This window comes from Drosophila biarmipes, chromosome X (assembly GCF_025231255.1).
Source record: "Drosophila biarmipes strain raj3 chromosome X, RU_DBia_V1.1, whole genome shotgun sequence".
NCBI lineage: Eukaryota > Metazoa > Arthropoda > Insecta > Diptera > Drosophilidae > Drosophila > Drosophila biarmipes.
The window spans coordinates 5,939,322-5,956,742 of NC_066611.1; the positions used below are offsets into that span (position 1 = coordinate 5,939,322).

The following is a 17,421-nucleotide window of genomic DNA, read 5'->3' on the forward strand; positions in this document are numbered from 1 at the left end:
CCTTTCATTTGAGTTTCTCTTAATTCCTGGTGAACTATAGTACATTTTGTTTACCTTCAAATAAATGGGCTCCTATGTTTGTACGTAGACCTGGCGAGTGATCATCGATTGCTATTGTCTGCTGGTAGCTGGGACTGGGGCATCCCCGGACCTCCCCTTTCCTCCGGCTGGCGTACTCGTTGTTTGTCACGTGCGCCCACTTGAACTGAACTGGGGGAAGCGCCTGTGTGCCAAAAAGAAAGGTGGGTGGGGTTTGGGGGCTGTTAAACCGAATCGAAAGTGAGGAGCTAGGGGTGAAGGTGGGATGGAACCTCAATCTTAAACAGAGGGAAAAATGTATTACATATATATTTGGCATATCTTTTCCAATAATTCCTTATTAATAACCTCCCCCGTTTCTCGCTCCTTCCTCCCCCAGCCCCAGCCCTTTGCAATGGTCTCCAAGAAGCGTTCCAATGCCGCCGAGCGTGTCCAGCGCTCGACGGCGACTGCGGCGGCGGCAGCAGCGGCCGCTGCAGCAGCGGCGTCCACGACGCAGGGCAAGAAGCGGCCCGGGAAGCAGACGACGAAAGCCTCCGGCGGCGGCGACGAGGCGGAGGACAAGAAGTCCTCCAGCAAGACGGACTCGAGTGCAGCCAAGAAGCCGGGCAAGGATCCCACGGGCTCGGCGGGATCACAGACCGCCCCCGCCACCGAGAGTGCTGGTGGAAAGGCCACGGCCTCAACTACTGCCGCATCCACCTCCACCTCCACATCCGCCTCCACCTCCACCTCCACCTCCAGTAGCCTGAAACTCTCACCCGAGGAGCGGCACGAGGACGGCAAGGCGCGAGCCATCAACAAGATGCTCAAGAGCCTGGACATCAAGATCCACGGCTTCGACAACCTACTGCCCAGCGGCGAGGAGCGACTCAGCGACGGCGTGCTCAAGTCCTCCATTTCGGAGAATGTCAAGACCAAGTCGCGGGCAGCAGCGGTCAAGGTGATATCCAGCCTGAACCCCGGCAAGCTGCCGGCGGTGAAGCGAGTGCGTCCCTCCCCGGAGCCAGTGAAGGAAAAGGCGGAGAAGGTCACCGAGAAGGACAAGCCCAAGACGGAGCAGGAGCTGACGCCGCCCGCTTCAGAGGAATCGCTGGCCACTAAGGTGCCCAAGAAAGCAGTGCAGCAGGCCAAAAAGGCCAAGGTGGAGCAGTCATCAGCAGCGGCAGCCCAGGCGCCAGAGGCGACCGCAACTGGCGCGGCCACGCCAGCGCCAAGCTCCGCCAGTTCCAAGCAAACTGCGGCCAAGAATCCCGGAAAGAAACCGGCCCAGGCAGAGCAGCCCAAGAAGGAGCAGCTACCTAAGCCCGCCAAAGTGAGCAAACCGAAGAAGGCGTCGGCTGGTCACGAAGCCGCCGCGCAGAAGAACACCTCCCGCATGCCTGATTCCAATACCGAATCCGTGCACATGGAGCTGGAGGAGATTGTCAGCACGCCCACGGCCACGCCGACGCCCTCGGCCACGCCCACGGCGACGCCAACGCCCACGGCCACACCCACGGTAACACCAACGCCCACGGCTACGAGGACACGAACTCCCACGCCTACGCCCACACCCACATCGACAACCACTGCCACGGAGGCAGTGCAGCCAGCTCCACCGCCACCGCCACCAGCAGGTGCGGCCAAGCAGCGACCGAAGGTGAAGTACACCAAGACGTCGGCTGGTTCCAAGGGGCGGATGCAACAGGCGCTGCACCAGAAGGCGCCGCCGGCCTCCTGGAGCGGGGCCAAGGATATTTACGACTTCAAGTCCGGATCGGAGGACGAGGAGCCCATCAAGATGGTGCTGCCCTCGCTGAAGGAGCTGCGCGAGTTCTCCGATGAGGACAACAAGCCGCTGAAGCTGTTCGAGCGACAGGAGAAGGCCAAGGCGAGCCCGGTGGATGAGGAGGAGCAGCCGTTGGTCAAGAAGGAGGAGAAGCCTTCGGTGGAGAAGGAGCTGAAGGTGAAACCAAGGGAGAAGGAGAAGGAAAAGGAGAAAGAAGTAGATCCTTTGAGCAACGCACAGCAGTCCGAACCAGCAGCCAAGACCACCAGCAGCAGCACCACCTCCACCAGCACAGCCACCTCCTCTGCGGGCAAGAAGCAGGCCAAGAGGAAGCTGGCCACTCCAACGCCCGCTCCGGCGGGTCGCAAGAAGAAGCCGGCGGGCAAGGGTAAGGCCGCTGCGGCGAAGGAGCCGCCGGCCAGCAACAGCTCCGCCGAGAGCAGCTCCTCCGAGGACGAACGCAAGCTGAGTGCCTACAGCGGGCCAAAGCGACACCGCATGGCCTCGCTGAACGCCCTGGCCAAGGTGCAGTGCCTCTACGAGAACGAATCGCGCACGGCCCACGAGCTGGGCCTGTCCAAGGCCACACAGCAACCGCCGCGTATCCGAACGCTGGACGGGAGTGACGATGACAACCACAAGGATTCGCCGCGTCACGGGGACACGGACAGGGACAAGGGATCCGTGAGTCCGCCGCACACCTCAGCTGCTCCAGCGGCCGCTGCCGCCAGTGCTCCAGCGCCCAAGGAGGCGGAGCCGCGAAGGGAACTGCGCTATGTGCCGGGTGGCCGAGGCGTGGGGAAGCACTGGGAGTTCGACAGCGACAGCGAGACGGAGGAACTGCATCTCCAGCAGACCCTGCCGCCGGTCAAGAAGAAGAAGCTGCCCAAGAAGGCGCCGCCCAAGAAGAGCGCCTCTAATGAGACAGAGGCCAAGCGCAAGAAGAAGGCGGTTCAGGTGGAGGAGAGCGATGAGGACGAGGCCCGCGAGAAGGAGCCCAAGGAGAAGCCCAAGCCTCCCAAGCAGCTGCCCAAGAAGCGCAAGACCGCCTTCACCGAGGAGCTGATCGGGGACTACAAGGGCATCCTGGCCAGAAAGCGCATGGCCAGTCTGAATGCCAGCGCCATCGTGGCGGCCACCTACGAGGTGGAGCGCCATCTGGACAAGAACCTGGCCAGCGATTGCAGCAGCTTCGAGAGCTACGACGAGCTGGATGTGATGCCCACCACCACCAGCAAGGCGGCATCCGCGGCAGCCCTCAAGGCCGAGGTGATCCACATCAAGAAGGAGCCCAAGGAGTCCAAGGAATCCGTGCGAGAGCGGGAACGTGAGCGGGAGTACGAGCGCAAGCGGGAGCGCGAGAACGAGCTGAAGGACTCGAAGGATGCGGCGGTGGGCAAGATGTCCAGCCATTCGATCATCGAGGAGAGCAACGACTCCAAGTACTCCAAGGAGACCAAGGAGACGAACACGGACACCACCATCACCACCACGGGCTACCGCGACTCGGCGGCCAGCACCAAGGACGCCAAGGACTGCAGTCGGCCCACCTCCTCGTCGGTGGTCATTGTCCAGGACACGGACGTGACCATCACCGGCGTCTACGTGAACGCCAGCAACGGCGCCGCCCAGGAGGCCTACTGCAAGATGCAGTACCGCGTCCAGTCGAGCGTCACCGAGGAGCGCGTCCTGCGCCCCGGCTCCGTGGAGCCGCCCAAGTCCTACACGCCGCTCAGCGCCCTGTCCAGCATGCTGCCCCCGGGCGCCAGCTCCGGACTCAGCGAAGGTGAGTGCCTTAATCTTTTAAAGCTTACTGGGAACTGGTATTTAAGCCTTTTAAAAATAAATTTAAAAAAACCTTAAAACATCTAGATACATACATGCACCCCTTACATGATCTTAAATGTAACATAAACATGTAAACATTGGTCTTTATTTTATTTTTTTTAATAGTTAGGAGTTCACTCTAATTAAAGCTAGTTAAACAATTTGAAAAAAATTGTACTAGCTTTTTAGTAGACTATTTACAAAAATATATATATATCTATAAAAAAAGTGGCATGTATCTTTCCATTTTGCATTTGCAAATAAGTTTAGTAAGAATAATAGGTAAAAGTTAGGGTGTGGTAAGCTTGTTAAATTGGTTTTTTGATTTATTCCCAGCAATTTAAAAGAGGGTAATAGGTATTGATTTTAAATACAAATACAACCATTAGAAATCTATGGAACAACTCCTATAAAGACTTAAATAAAACATATAAAATTCGTTTAAAGTCCCCCAGAATAATAATACTATTAAAAACTCATTAAAGTAATGTCAAACAACTCATAGATGTTTTTTTTAGAACCTATTAGAAATAAACTCTTATCAGTATAAAAAAGAGTTTACATTTTGTGTTCTGGAAATCTCTTAAATATGTTAGAATTTTTTAAAATAAATAATAAGGTAAAGAATAGATAAAAATAAGGATAAAATAAGTTAATAGGCAATATCTACACTTCAGTATGAATATTTGATAAAAATTTGGATGTCAAAGCGTTACTAAAAATCCCATTAAAAGTAAAAAAACAAATCTTTCTTTGTTATATTTTTTATATTTATTGAAAGTCTCAACCAGCGACTTAAGGCTTAGATTTTTTATATATACCCTACTGAAATTACACCCTTAAACAATTTTTTAAATTAAAAATCCCACTATAAAAATACAAAACATCTTTCTTTTTATTTTATAATTATTGAAAGTCTCTACTGGCGACTTCAGATTAAGATTTCTTATATATACCCACTGATATACCCCCTTCCTGTGCTTCTCCCAGCCCACAGCTCGCCGCCGCTGCCTGTCCACTCGGCGCCCGCGGGACCGCATGTCTTGCTGCCCGGCGAGCACCTCAGCGCCGGCATGTACCACGCCCCCGATCTCGGCCTGCACACGGAGCACGCCCTGCCCGACCACCATGGGCCGCCGCCGCCCTCGTATGCCGCCGCAGCAGCCGCGGCTGCGGCCGCCGCCGCCTACCACGCCCACCAGCTGGCGCCGGGGGGCGGCGGGGTGCTGCACATGCACCACCAGCACCAGTACGCCGCCCATGCGGCCCACGCCCATCACTACCAGCAGGCGGCCGAGTATCACGGCGGGCCGCCACCGCCGCCACATCACTACGGAGGACCGCCGCCCCCGCCCCAAGGCCACTACGGACCGCCGCCGGGAGCACCGGTTCCGGTGCCGGTGCCCGTGCCCGTGCCCAATCCGGTGACCGTGCCGCCCGAGCGCTGCGACGTGGGCTCGCCGCCGCCGTCGTACCGCGCCAGCGCCTATCCGCCGCCCTCGAGCGTGGGCATGCCACCGCCCACCTTGGGCGGCGGGTCGAGCGCCTTCTGTGCCCCGAGCCCGCTGCACCATCACCAGCACCAGCAGCCGGGCCCAGGAGTGGGGCCACCACACCATGATCCCAGTGGTAAGTGCTGTGAATGAACATTATTATAATACGGTAGGATGTTATATTAGATGAATTATGTTGCATAAGTAGATAGATCTTTGGGCTGAGATCCTATCTTTGGGTGCTATAAATAAGCATATATTATATGAGGTGTATATATTATAAGTAGATCCTATCTTTTTGTTGATATAATCGTATACGGCTGTCAAAATACCTTTGGCTTACCTGACATATATGAGGTGAATTTTGAAGGATGCTATATACAACTGTTTTATATAGTAATTTTAATTGAAATGTAAAATATTTACTTTATATGAGACATATTAGGGGTGAATATCAAGTGTTTTCTGAACATATTCTAAAAAAAATCAATTCATGGTGGTTAACAAAAAGATAAGATATTTAAATGAAAAAGATAGAACTTTAAACATAAGAGGTCTTATGTTTTACAAATAATGGTAATCATAATTATTTTAAAAATCCATTAGAAAGCTAAAACCTATTTTCTTGTGTAAACCAACTTTAAGATTATTTTTTTAAACTAAGATTTGTATTTCACTTGCCAGGCATTGGTGGCTTTTTCGAATCCCCAATCAATTTCCATGAATTTTCCAGAATTGTCTCTCGTATCTATTATTGTCGAACAATGGGCCAAAAATTGAGTTCTTATCGGAAAAAGTTTGCAGCACAAAATTGCCTAATAGTTTTCGTCGGCAAAGTTTTGGGTGGGGTTGAAAAAGCGGCCTGTGGCTTAGGGATTAGTTATTAAATAGGCGCAAAGATGTGTGCGGATTGGCGATGTCCTTTTGGCTTCCTTCCTTCCTTCCGCTGTGCCTCGCCCCAGTCCCTTTGCACATCTTGCACCTTTTGCGGTCGACGACAAGAAGAGTTGCTTACACAAAACAAAAACATGATATATTCTATTTTTTCATGATATTACATCTTGTTAAGTTTTTAAAAAAAAACTTATAAAAACTGTTTTTGAAGGTAATTGAAGTGATTGAAGATATAAAGCATTTATAGAAATAAAAAAGTATTAAATTTAAAATTATATTTTTGAAATAATTATAACTACCATTATTTGCAAAATATTCTATAAATTATGTTTAATTACGATTGTATTTATCTGTAAGCTTGCCAATTCCTTAAAAATCAAGTTAATACACATATTTTTTCAGCCCAGATGATCAAAAATATGTTGTATATTTTTGTCAGTATTTTTTGACCTGTGAACGCCCTTAAAAACTTGCCATCATTTTTTTACTGCATACACTTAGGCGCGAGCCCAATAAGCCTCTCCTCTGCCTGTGTGTGAGTGTGCATCCGTGTGCCTGGGTGAGCTCTTGCACTTGTGTTGGTGCTGGCCGCAGTCGGAAACTGTAAGCAGGCAAGCAGCAAACGGAAGCGAAATGCAGCGAAAAGCAAGCCAGCCTGCAGGCAGCGACCGAGAGGAGCCAGCCAACCTCCATTGATGTCATTTACCTTTCGACTTACACAGACACGCGCGCTCACTCACACACACACAGCCACTCGCACACAGACACGAGGCGTATTACAGAAGTTGCGCTTAAACGCCTAAAAGCAGGCAGCATATTTTTTATTTCGCATTTCTCTCACACGAGATGAAAAGGGGTGCGATAGGGCGTGCTCTCTGGTCCGCTGCCTTTGGGCGCCAAAAAGCACAGCGTATCGATTTAAATTAATACGATCGAAAGGCAACCGCCTGTCATCGAGCAATCGAGTAATTGACTTTGGCGCATAAATTGTTGCATATCTAGTAACAAATTTATAAAAAATAAGAATGAATTCAGTTCCTAACTTTGTTTTGAGTACCCCTATCTATAAAGCTTAAAAAAGCTTTATAACCTGACTAGGATATTTTTCCCAAAATATATATATTTACAAAAAATGGCGTGTTTCCCATTTTGACATTTTGAATTTGTCAACAAAAGTAAGCAATCAAGTAGTTAAAATTGATTCGTTTTGCATTTTCCCCACTCCCCACTTATTCCGCCCCATTGATTCATATCCAAGGCGGACTTCATCCGAACTCATTAATTATCCTCCGTGCCCAGCGTCGATGTCGTCGCCTTTGTCGGGTGCATCCTTTAAGTAGGCTATCCTATCCCCCGAGCTGGGGCGGGGCGGGGCGTGGGAACCGGGGGCCTTTCATTCACATTCACATCCTCATTCACATCTTCATTTCCATGCCCATCCATCCATCTCGCCACCCACCTCTCCAGCCACCTCTCCAGCCACCTCTCCACCCACCTCCCCACCCACCTCTCCAGGCATCTCTCCACCCATCTCCATTCATGTCCGCCTGAGTGTTTGTACTTTGCGCTGTGCTGACAGCTAGCACATGTTCTATTTGACGTTCGTTCATCCGTGTTGACATACACACACGCAGCACAGTGCACGACAGGGTGGACCTGGTCGAGCATGGTTAACTCTGGTTTTTTCTTGGTATTGAAAAGAAATTTTATTTTATTATTTGCATACAAAATGGTTTAATGGTTATAATCATTGCAATATTAGTACTTGGAACATAGTTGTAATCCATTGTTTCTAGTTTTATTTTTAAGTACGAAGACTAACCTGAAGTTATCGAAAGGTATTCAGTAAAGTAAAGACACCTTCTTCATTTTTAAACTATTTACTTAGTTAACTTATTATTTTGCACAACTTTTTTTATTAACTTTGAATTAAAAAACAAAAATAATTGTAATATCATTCGAACAGTATTTAGAAAAGACACAACGTGGATTTTAAGTGTTTACTAAGTTTGTTCATGACTTTAGACCAATTTTTTTTTTAATTTATTGTGGATTGTGGATTATTCAAAAACAAAAAAGGGATTAAAATATCATTCAAAAAGTATTTACTTAAAGCTGGATTTTAAAGCTGTTTACTAAGTTTGCTCATGACTTTGGACCACTTTTTTTTTTAATTTATTGTGGATTCAAAAACAAAAAGGATTTAATTGTCATGGTGTTAAACGGTGCATCAGCCAGCATGAGTGCGACTGTATCAAATGTTTAAAATCAAAATCCATACTGTGATGCATTTAACTGAGGTAATGTTTATTTCCTATGAATGATAACAAATTAAGGGTATATTTGGGAAATTCTTGTAGAATATACCATAAATAAAGTAGGTTATATTTGGGAAATTCTTGTACAACAATATACAATAAATAAAGTAGGATATATTTGGGAAATTCTTGTACAATATGCAAAAAATAAAGTAGGATACATTTTGAAAATTCATAAAAAATATAAAATACAAGAATAAGTATAATTGTACAGCTGATTCATTGCTCAGCGCGACTACCCCATAAAGGTCCACCCTGATTGCACTGCACACACACACACCGACTCACACTGCACTTGTATGTGCGCCAAGAGAGCGGAAGAGCGGCCCGAAGAGAGGGCGAGAGCGCTGCGACTCGCACTCAAGCCGCCTTTCTTGGGCTGCTGCGTCTCTGTTACCAACGCGGCGGCAGCGGGCCAGCGAGAGAGCCGAGAAGGACTTGGCGCTTGCCTTTTTGGCCGCGTTCCGTCCGCTTTGTGCCGGCTCTTCCTCCTTCTGGCCGCTCGGTGCTCGGTGCTCGGTGCTCGATGCTCGATGCTCGCCTCTCGATTCTCGCTTCTTTCACGCCAGCTTCCTTTTTCTTTTTTTTGGTCTTCCACCCGGACGGAATGGACCGCCGGTTCCGCCGTGTTTTCGCCCATTTTTAGTTCGCATTTAGACGTCGACGGCAACGGAGACTGAGACCGAGACCGAGACCGAGAAGTCGAGAAGCGGAGAAACCGGGAAACTGCGAAACTGCGAAACTGAGCAACTGAGAGACTGAGACGGCGACGGCGAGGCCTCAGAAACGCTCGAATTCGTGGGTAAAAACAACAAAATAAGAAGAAAAATAACAAGAAAAATAACAACAAAAAAATAACAACAAAAATAAAAACAACGAAAAGAAACAACGAAGAAGAAACCAAAAGAGGGAGAGAGGAGCAGAAGAGGAAGATGCTGTGCCAGGTAACGTTGCGTATACGTAACGTGGGCTGCGCGTGTTCGTGATAATGGCTGCCTTGTTTTTGTTTTTGTTTTCGTTTTTCTCCCTGTCGCCCGCAACAACAAATCAGCACGCCGACGATAATGACGTCGACGATGCCGATAATTTCGTGCTGCGGCTCGTACGTCATCGACGCGCTGCAGGGCCACACTGCGTATACGTAACGTGCGCCACTCGCGCTCGTGTTTGTGTTTCTGTGAATAAATAAATAAATGCGGCACTTGTAGAACGACAAAATACGGATTGTTTGTAATTAAAAAGAAAAGGCAGAAGAAAAAGCCCGAATGTGACTCGTTTTTTTGTTACTGTGTGTGTCATTTATGTGCAGGAATGCAATAGCAATTTCAGTTTCAACACAAGTGTAACGCGCGCCCCACCCCAAATACTCGAAAAAAGAGTAAAAAATGCACTCGCGTGCCGGCTACTGGCTACTGGCCACTGCGACTGCGGCCTGACCACAAATCTAATAAGCCTCGCATTCTTCCCCCAGTTAATTTTAATTGCAACTGATTTATGAACAACAAAATCGTTTTTCAGCCGTCTCCTGCTCGCTTCTGTGTCTGCAATATTTTGTTTTGCCACTGCCTTGGCTCTCCTTCGTCGAGTGTGTGGTTTTTCCATTTTTCTTGTGTGAATCCCCCCACCCATACATACATTTATATTCCGCAGCCGTTGTGGGGCAGCGGGAAAAGCTAGGGCCCAAGCATCCGGCAGTCGGAGACCGAAAATGCTCTTTCGTCCACGGGTGCAGGCGACAAAGGGGGCGGGAGTCAGCTGTCGGTGGAATATTCTCGAAGAAAGTTTAAAATTCATAATTTGGTAAAATTGGTTGATGTGGAGAAAGCTTTTGTAAATAACTATTGTAAAAGAATTTCAATTTGTAATGATGTTTTTCACCCTAATCGATATTCCAGTTTTGGGTTGGGAAAGAAACCATGGGTAATTCCCTTTCTAGTTAGGAATTTCGAGTTATTGAGGAGTTTCCCATTTCTAGCATTAGCCTTATTTAAAATCTCTAGTTTTTTTATGGAGGAATATGAAAAAAAAAACACGTTTTAGTAAACTCCTAAAAGTCATAATTGAATTTTTGACATTTTTAACCTAGGTCGTATTTCAAATTTTGTGTAGAGGTTTCGGGGAAATTAGTACTTTTCTACGATATTTTACCGAATTTCGGTTATAATTATAAAATGTAAAACCCACGTACCTCGTGTTTGGTGAACTTTGGAAAGAAATTTGAAAAAATCCCTTAAAAAACCCTTAAACACCTAAGAATTTTGAACGATTTTCAGTTTTTAATTTATCTTTTTTTTACCATAAGTTATATTTCCGATTTTGGGTAGTTTGGAGAGAAACAGAAAATAATGAATTATTGCCGATTTTCTGCTTTTTTCACATTTTTAGCTGTGTGGTGATCCTCCGAATAAGGTTGCCACCCTTTTTACCTATGCTTTGAGGTTAGGAAAAGGATCGATGTGGCTGTGGCCACTTTTGTCGCCTGACCGAGTCGGTGGCGTTGCAATTGTCTTTCGCCTTTGGCTGCTGCTTCTGCTTCTGCTCTTGTTGCTTTTGCTTTTGCTTTCGCTGTTGCTGCCGCGCTGCAAGTCGCGCCTTGGCTGCTCTCTCGCGCTCTCTCCTTTCCTCTCTTTCGCCGTGGTCCAGTTGGCGCTCTCTCCGTCTTGCTCTCTCTGACGTTTCACTTCAGCCAAGTAAAAAACTCGAAGGAAAAAAATGGGGGGAAAAGCTAACGGCAAAATCGCATCGCTGCTGCTGCTGCTGTCGTCATCGTTTTTGCTAATTTCTTATAAGAATTTTCCTGAACAATTTTCTCGCTGCCGCTGTGCTCTTGTCTCGCTTTTTTATTCTCCTTTTTTTATAAGAAGTCGTTGGCAGCCAGTTGAGATGTTGTTTTTGCGCTGTTGCTGTTGCAATTGTTGTTGTCGTCTGCTTGCAACTTCAGCTGCTTCTTCTTGCCTTCTTGTTCGTCGCTTAACGGTGCTCTTATGCATGTAAGTCGGCGTTTGTTTTAGTGTGTTGGTAAGAGCGTGCACTGGAAAAAAATAGGACAGACTTACTTAAAAAAATTAGCCAAAAAAAACCATACATTTTCTTTGATTGAGAAAAAAAATTACAGGGAAATGGTTTCATTTAAAAAAATCAAGTAACATACATTTAAATATGTATCTTTTAAGACCACCTAGCCGAATAATTATTGGGCGAAATTGTGTAATTTACAAAATGAGACCGTATCAAGATAATTAATGAAAAAAAAGTTGCCGCCTATCTGTCGGTTTGAACCCATCCCACTTCTTGACTTAAAATATAATGTTGCATACTTTAAGTAGCACCTTATTTTCAAATTAAATGGTGTTCTCCTATTTTTATAGGATCTTTAATACCATTGGTTTCAAATGAACATAATATTTTATTTTGGAATGAAAGAAATCCTGAAAAAATCTCTTCAAAAAAAAAGTGACTTATATTTTATGTCCTGGTCCTTAGCCAAATTCATTAGTCATAATCATTACATCTTGCTTTAAGGCTTCGTTTAAAAAGTTTTGTGTCTCTAGATATTTAAGATTTAGAACAAAAAACAACTAGGAACTTCAGTTCATTTTTAAAGGTTTCTAAAAGTATGCAACAATAAACTAGATAAAGGATGAACCTATTAATATTCTGCATATTGTTTCACTTAAATAAGTCATTTTTTTCCGAAATTTAAATTGGAATAAATTTTATTTAGTTAGTTAAAACTAAGTGTAATTTATTTCCAGTCCTCGTTTGCATCTTGACAAGACATTCCCAATTCCTTTCATTTATTCTGCTATGCTGCTCCTTTCTCCCATTTCTCCCCGCTCCACTTGGGGCTGGTCACTTCTTTTGAGGTTGTTATCAGCTATCAAACAGTAATGAGAAGATTTCGTGGGTGGGTGGGCTTGTTTTGTGGAAAATGGAAAAACTAGATCGTGTGAGAGGGGGGAAGGGGCGGAGGGGAAAGTCGGAGGGAGAAAGACATCAAAGTGGAAAATGTAAACAGATTCATTCAGAGGCAAACTGCCGCTGACACATTGCAGTCACCAGTGCAGCCCCCTCCCAGCGCCTCCCCCTTTGACCATGTTTCGCCACCCCCAGCCCCCTCCTCTGCCCACTTTGTTGCCATGAATTTAGGCCACAAAAATGCCATCGTTGGCAATGTCCAAAAACAAAAAAGCACAGAATGAACGAGCGCAAAAAATAAGAGACCACCGAACACATGGCGAGAAAGAGAGGAGAGGAAGAGTGCAAGAGAAGAGCAGAGAAGCGGCGCATAAGGAATGCGAACGGGAATGCATATTGGGGATCCCCTGCCGCACACACCGTGCCACACCATACCACACCATGCCACACTCACCTTCGGGCCATCAAAAACAGACGCGGCCAATGCTCGAAAAATAAATTCGAAATTTGCGTTGAAAATAACTCAACGTGACACATATACAGTGGCATCCAAAAAAATAGTAGTAAGGGAATGTGGCATAATGTTTAAAGAACTTAAATAGTTTAAATTTTTTCCTTTTAAATTCCACAAATTTAAAACTAAAGAAAAAACTAACATTTTTAGAGAATATTACAAAAGGGTTAGGTATATTTGAAAAATTGTCAGTATTTAAATACCTCTTTTTTTAATTTTTCCTATGTTAATATAAAATTTGTGTTTGTAAGCATTAAACAAAATAATTAAAGTAAAAACTAAAAAACTAGTTTTTAAAAAGATTACAAAAGTATAAGACAATTATTTAAAAATGTATTTGGTATTTAAATACTTTTTTTTAAATATATTTTCAAGTTGATATAACAACTTAAGTATATTGCTTAGGAACTAGCAGTTTGATTTAGGTATAAGCTTTAAACTACAGAAAAACTCTACTATTATTTTGACCCAAGCTGTTTGCACAAGACAAGCAATGCAACAAAAAGTACAAGAGTGTGAAAAGTGGGGCTGATAAGGCAGGCAGGTGTCTTTTGAGATTCTAAGAACTGCTATTGAAACCAAATCGCATTGGCCCAATAAGTTTTGCAATCCCTTAAAATGGATAACTTTATCGATATAATAGGTACTAAGCCAACTTGGGAGTAGCTACATGGTCAGTTTATATTGTATTTTTGGGCAAAAGTTATGGGGCGAAGAATGCCTTGCAATCCAAGCCACGTAGATTAGTATAAACTATAATCAGATATAGTACTATATGACCTGTTACTGCAATTTCGACCGACCACGAAAGGCGCTACTCATTAGGTTCTGTGAGTCAGAGGCACGAGGATTACCAACAGACTGCACTGGTGAAATGAATTATTTGTCATGGAAGCTGCAGGCGGGCTTCAGGCAGGTGTGGGCGGGTGCATAAGTAATCACCGAGCACCATTCGACACTATTCCACTTGTGCGACGGAGGCACGCAGCGATGGAAATCGAATGGAATTGAATTGAATTGCAATTCGCCACGACAAACCGCAGCAATCAGCTGGCATTCAGTATCCAGCACAAGGCCGGGCGACGAAATCGAATTTGCATCGTGGCCCGGTGGCATGCCACCACCCCCGAATTCGCCGCCCACAATCCCAGCCCGTGACCACCGACTTTCATCCGCCACAGGACTCTGTCATCGATGTGTCAGATTCTGTGGCACATTGATGATCATATTGGCCTCGCTCGGCTGGCACTTGCACTCGGTCGGGGCCAGAGCCGAGCTGCTGACCTTTGACCTATTACAGCCCACCTGCCACCCACAAACACAATTAGTTCCCTCTGGGCGATTGGATGGATGGGCTGGCCTGAGCGGATGGCTTTGTGGTGACTGCTCTCGAACGCAATTTCACTGCACACGCACATTTCAATTTTCCGGCCGACCATCGACCAGCGCCACCGGCGTGTTTACCTATGGATTGTTTGTCGCCACTGGCTGCTGTCCTTTCCCTTTCACGCCCACAGCCACCCACCACCCCATCCTGCCCCACCTGTTTGATTCTGTGTGCCAGTGATTTACGCCCTCCATGGTTGTGTGCTGAAATGTTTGAGCTGCAGGCGGAGCATGTTCATTGGTTTAAGGGAGAAACTCAGAAAAGCTTTTAAAAACCAAGGGCACTCTTTTAATTAAAGTAGGAACAGCAAAGGAGAAATCAGGATCATCGTAATATGCGTAGGTACATTTTCAAGTAGATTTTAACCCTTAACATTGTAAAAACGATATTTGAAATTTGACTTTTCTATTAACAAAAAGCATAGAAAAGATCAGAGTTGGGACCAGTTGGGACCAGTTGGGACTATCTCCTACTATTTTCAGAACAAACCTTTGTTTGCACTTCAAAAAATTGTTTTGTGACAACTTATTTAAGTCAGGCTCTAGACAAATATATTCTGCGACAGTCGGGTACCATTTGTCAACAAGTGGTGACAACACACATGAATTCAGGTTACAAGCATGGAAAACAATATTAACCATTTTTTTTATTTTAATAGCCAAATGGAATAAATGAAATCCCCTAAATAAAAAAAATCATATTAATATTATTTAATATTCTGTGACAGTCGGGTACCATTTGTCACCATATGGTGACAACACACATGAATTCAGGTTACAAGCATGGAAATCAATATAAACATTTCTTTTTAAATTTAATAGTCAAAATCTAGTATATAAATAACCCATTAAATGGTACGTGGCTCCCCTAAATAAGAAAATTAATGTGCTTTTTCGGCCAACATAATTCTCAATGGCTTTCCTTGATTAGCATCCCCACGTTGCATAAATGTAGATTTCGAAATGCAACTCCAACGTGGAGCCACACAAGTGTAAAGTAAACGTGGGCGAAAAAAAAGGGGGAGGAAAGCTGGCAAACCGAAAATGGAAAACGGGAAAAGGGAAAAGGGAAAAGGGGAGAAATTCGCCCGAAGCTCTGCCAGCAAGCTGCAGCACTGGAATTTCCAAATCTGATTTGACACGCAAAGCCGCAAAGTGAGCAAAATCAACAATAGCATTAATAGCAGCCAAACAAAACGATGGAAAACGGGGGGCGTGCCAGTGGAAAGCAGGAAAGCAGGAAAATGCTGCTGGCCACACTAATGATTGGCGTGGAAAAGCGTTTAGCGGCAGCCGGATTATGTTTGCGTTTATGCTAATGTCTTGTGCTGCTCTGATGACGAGTCAATGTCATCGGGGGGAGGAAAATGGGGTGGACAATCCTCATGGTCGACTGGTTCGGGTTCATGTTCTGGTTCTGGAAAATGGAAAATGGAAAATACGTCAAGAGCCCAGGAATCCAAGGTAAACGGAGAAGCAAGGACAATAACTATTATGTTAAAAACTTGAACGGGGGTAGCTGCTATTCATTCGAGCGCTATGCTATCTTAACTGCTTTCCGCGAGGTGAAGGTCAGCGCCTTCAAAAACTTTTTAATTGTAATTAAATTTGTCCCAAGAACCAACCAACAAGAATCAAAGTTGGCTTTAGCCAGCCAAAGTTTTTATACCCTCGCTTTCCTTAATCAATTAGGAGGGCTTACACGAGTCTCATCCTTTTACTGCTTTTATAATTTATTTAAAGTAAACGAGGGAGGAAGCCACTCGTAAATTCGGAGATTTAATAATAGCTCATACTTTTTTCAGTGATAAGCAAAACAGAATCATCTATTATCTTTCAAGAAGGGGATTTTTGTCAAATTTAAATGCCGTTTTTCCGCCCTACAAAATTAGTTTTTTGGCTACTGAAAATAAACTAAACGTCAGATTGAGGAATGTCATACCTCGTTGAACTCGTAGTTAAATTTCCAATATATTGACATTTAAACCTGAAAATTTTTAATTTTTGACATTTTACACAAAAAAAAAACTTAATTTTAAAAAATGAAAAATTTTCCAAAAAAATAAACTTTCCTAAAAGTGATTGGGATCGATAGCAGGCGTAGCCAGCTGCTCAGAGCAGTCGGTCTCTTGTCTCTTACGACTCGATTTGGCTAAGTAACGAACAAAAAAGCCACACAAAAATGATCACTTTTGACCGAAATCGGAATTTCAAAAAAAATATGATGTACCCCCTTGCAAAAAAAGCGAAAATTGGTTCAAAAATAAATTTTATTTAGAGTGATGGGGATCGTTAGCATAGAAAGCCAGCTGCCCAGAACAGTCGCTCTTTTAGCTGTACGCCTTGAGTTGGCTGAGCTACGGTTGAAAAACCAGAAAAAGGGGAGTATTTTCGACTGAAATCCGAAAATGCAAGATTTTCGCCCTGCCAAAACAGTGTTTTGGCTGGCACAATGCAAATAAACGTAGGAATAGGGAGTTTCATTCAGTGTACTTGGCAAGATTTAAACGCTTCTCGACTCCTTGGCCCACAGCGCGGGGAGTTGGCTTCTATGGATTCCCGATGGTCGCTCCCTGGATTACTTTCGCAAGTGGAATCGAGTGCAAACGCCACCCCTGCTGTTTTCAATTTGAGCTCCTTACAATATCGCTGCATATTGCCGACATTGTCGTCGCATTCGCTGCTTCGTGGCCATTGTTTCGTTAACCGAATTGCCCTTGAGGGCGGACTGGCTTATGGATTTGGCTCGCTGGCTCGCTGGCTCGCTGGCTTGTTGGCCAAAAGGGTTGCCAGAAAATGTGCTGACTGCCACCGCCCACCGCCCCTCCGAAAAGGGAGCCTTGACATTTTTAAGGCACATAGTTTACTGGATGGCCTTCCACGGGCTCGCCACCCCTTTTCTTTGTTCGCGTCCTTGTCGCTTATTTGCGTTTCCTTTGCCAGCCAAAGCCGTTAAATGCGCTTTTGCACTTTGCCTGCACAGCCCCCAGCCCCCAGCCCCAGCCCCCTTTGGCAACCCCTCCTCCGCGACGCCCCTGCTCATTCATTACGGCGCTCATTGTCTTGTTCTGCGCCAAAGTTGATTTGCCAGCGGATGGAGAAGGTCAAGGAGCAGGAGCACATGTGGGGGGCACATGGGCCCCTTCTCCAGTAAACGCTAAGCAACAACATTGTTGTTAATACCAAGAAATTCACTTGCTTGCATTTTTTACAATCTGTTGTTTAATAAAAACAGGGCATTGCATTGAATATCGTAAGCGG

At 45.4% G+C, this 17,421-nt stretch overlaps 1 protein-coding gene across 3 annotated transcripts in view; it reads left to right on the forward strand.

Moving 5' to 3' along the window:
• Positions 1-17,421, forward strand: part of LOC108024567 (lysine-specific demethylase 9) — a 49,494-nt gene that overhangs the window by 2,500 nt on the left and 29,573 nt on the right. For 2 of the 3 annotated variants that reach the window (XM_017094562.3, XM_017094563.3), the window contains exons 3-4: positions 419-3,596; positions 4,628-5,266. In XM_017094562.3, the coding sequence (XP_016950051.3) occupies positions 434-3,596; positions 4,628-5,266 (3,802 nt within the window). In that variant the 5' untranslated portion in view covers positions 419-433. Of the gene's footprint in view, positions 1-418; positions 3,597-4,627; positions 5,267-8,910; positions 9,145-17,421 lie in introns of those variants that run through there. The other variant, XM_050890637.1, reaches the window with a different exon arrangement.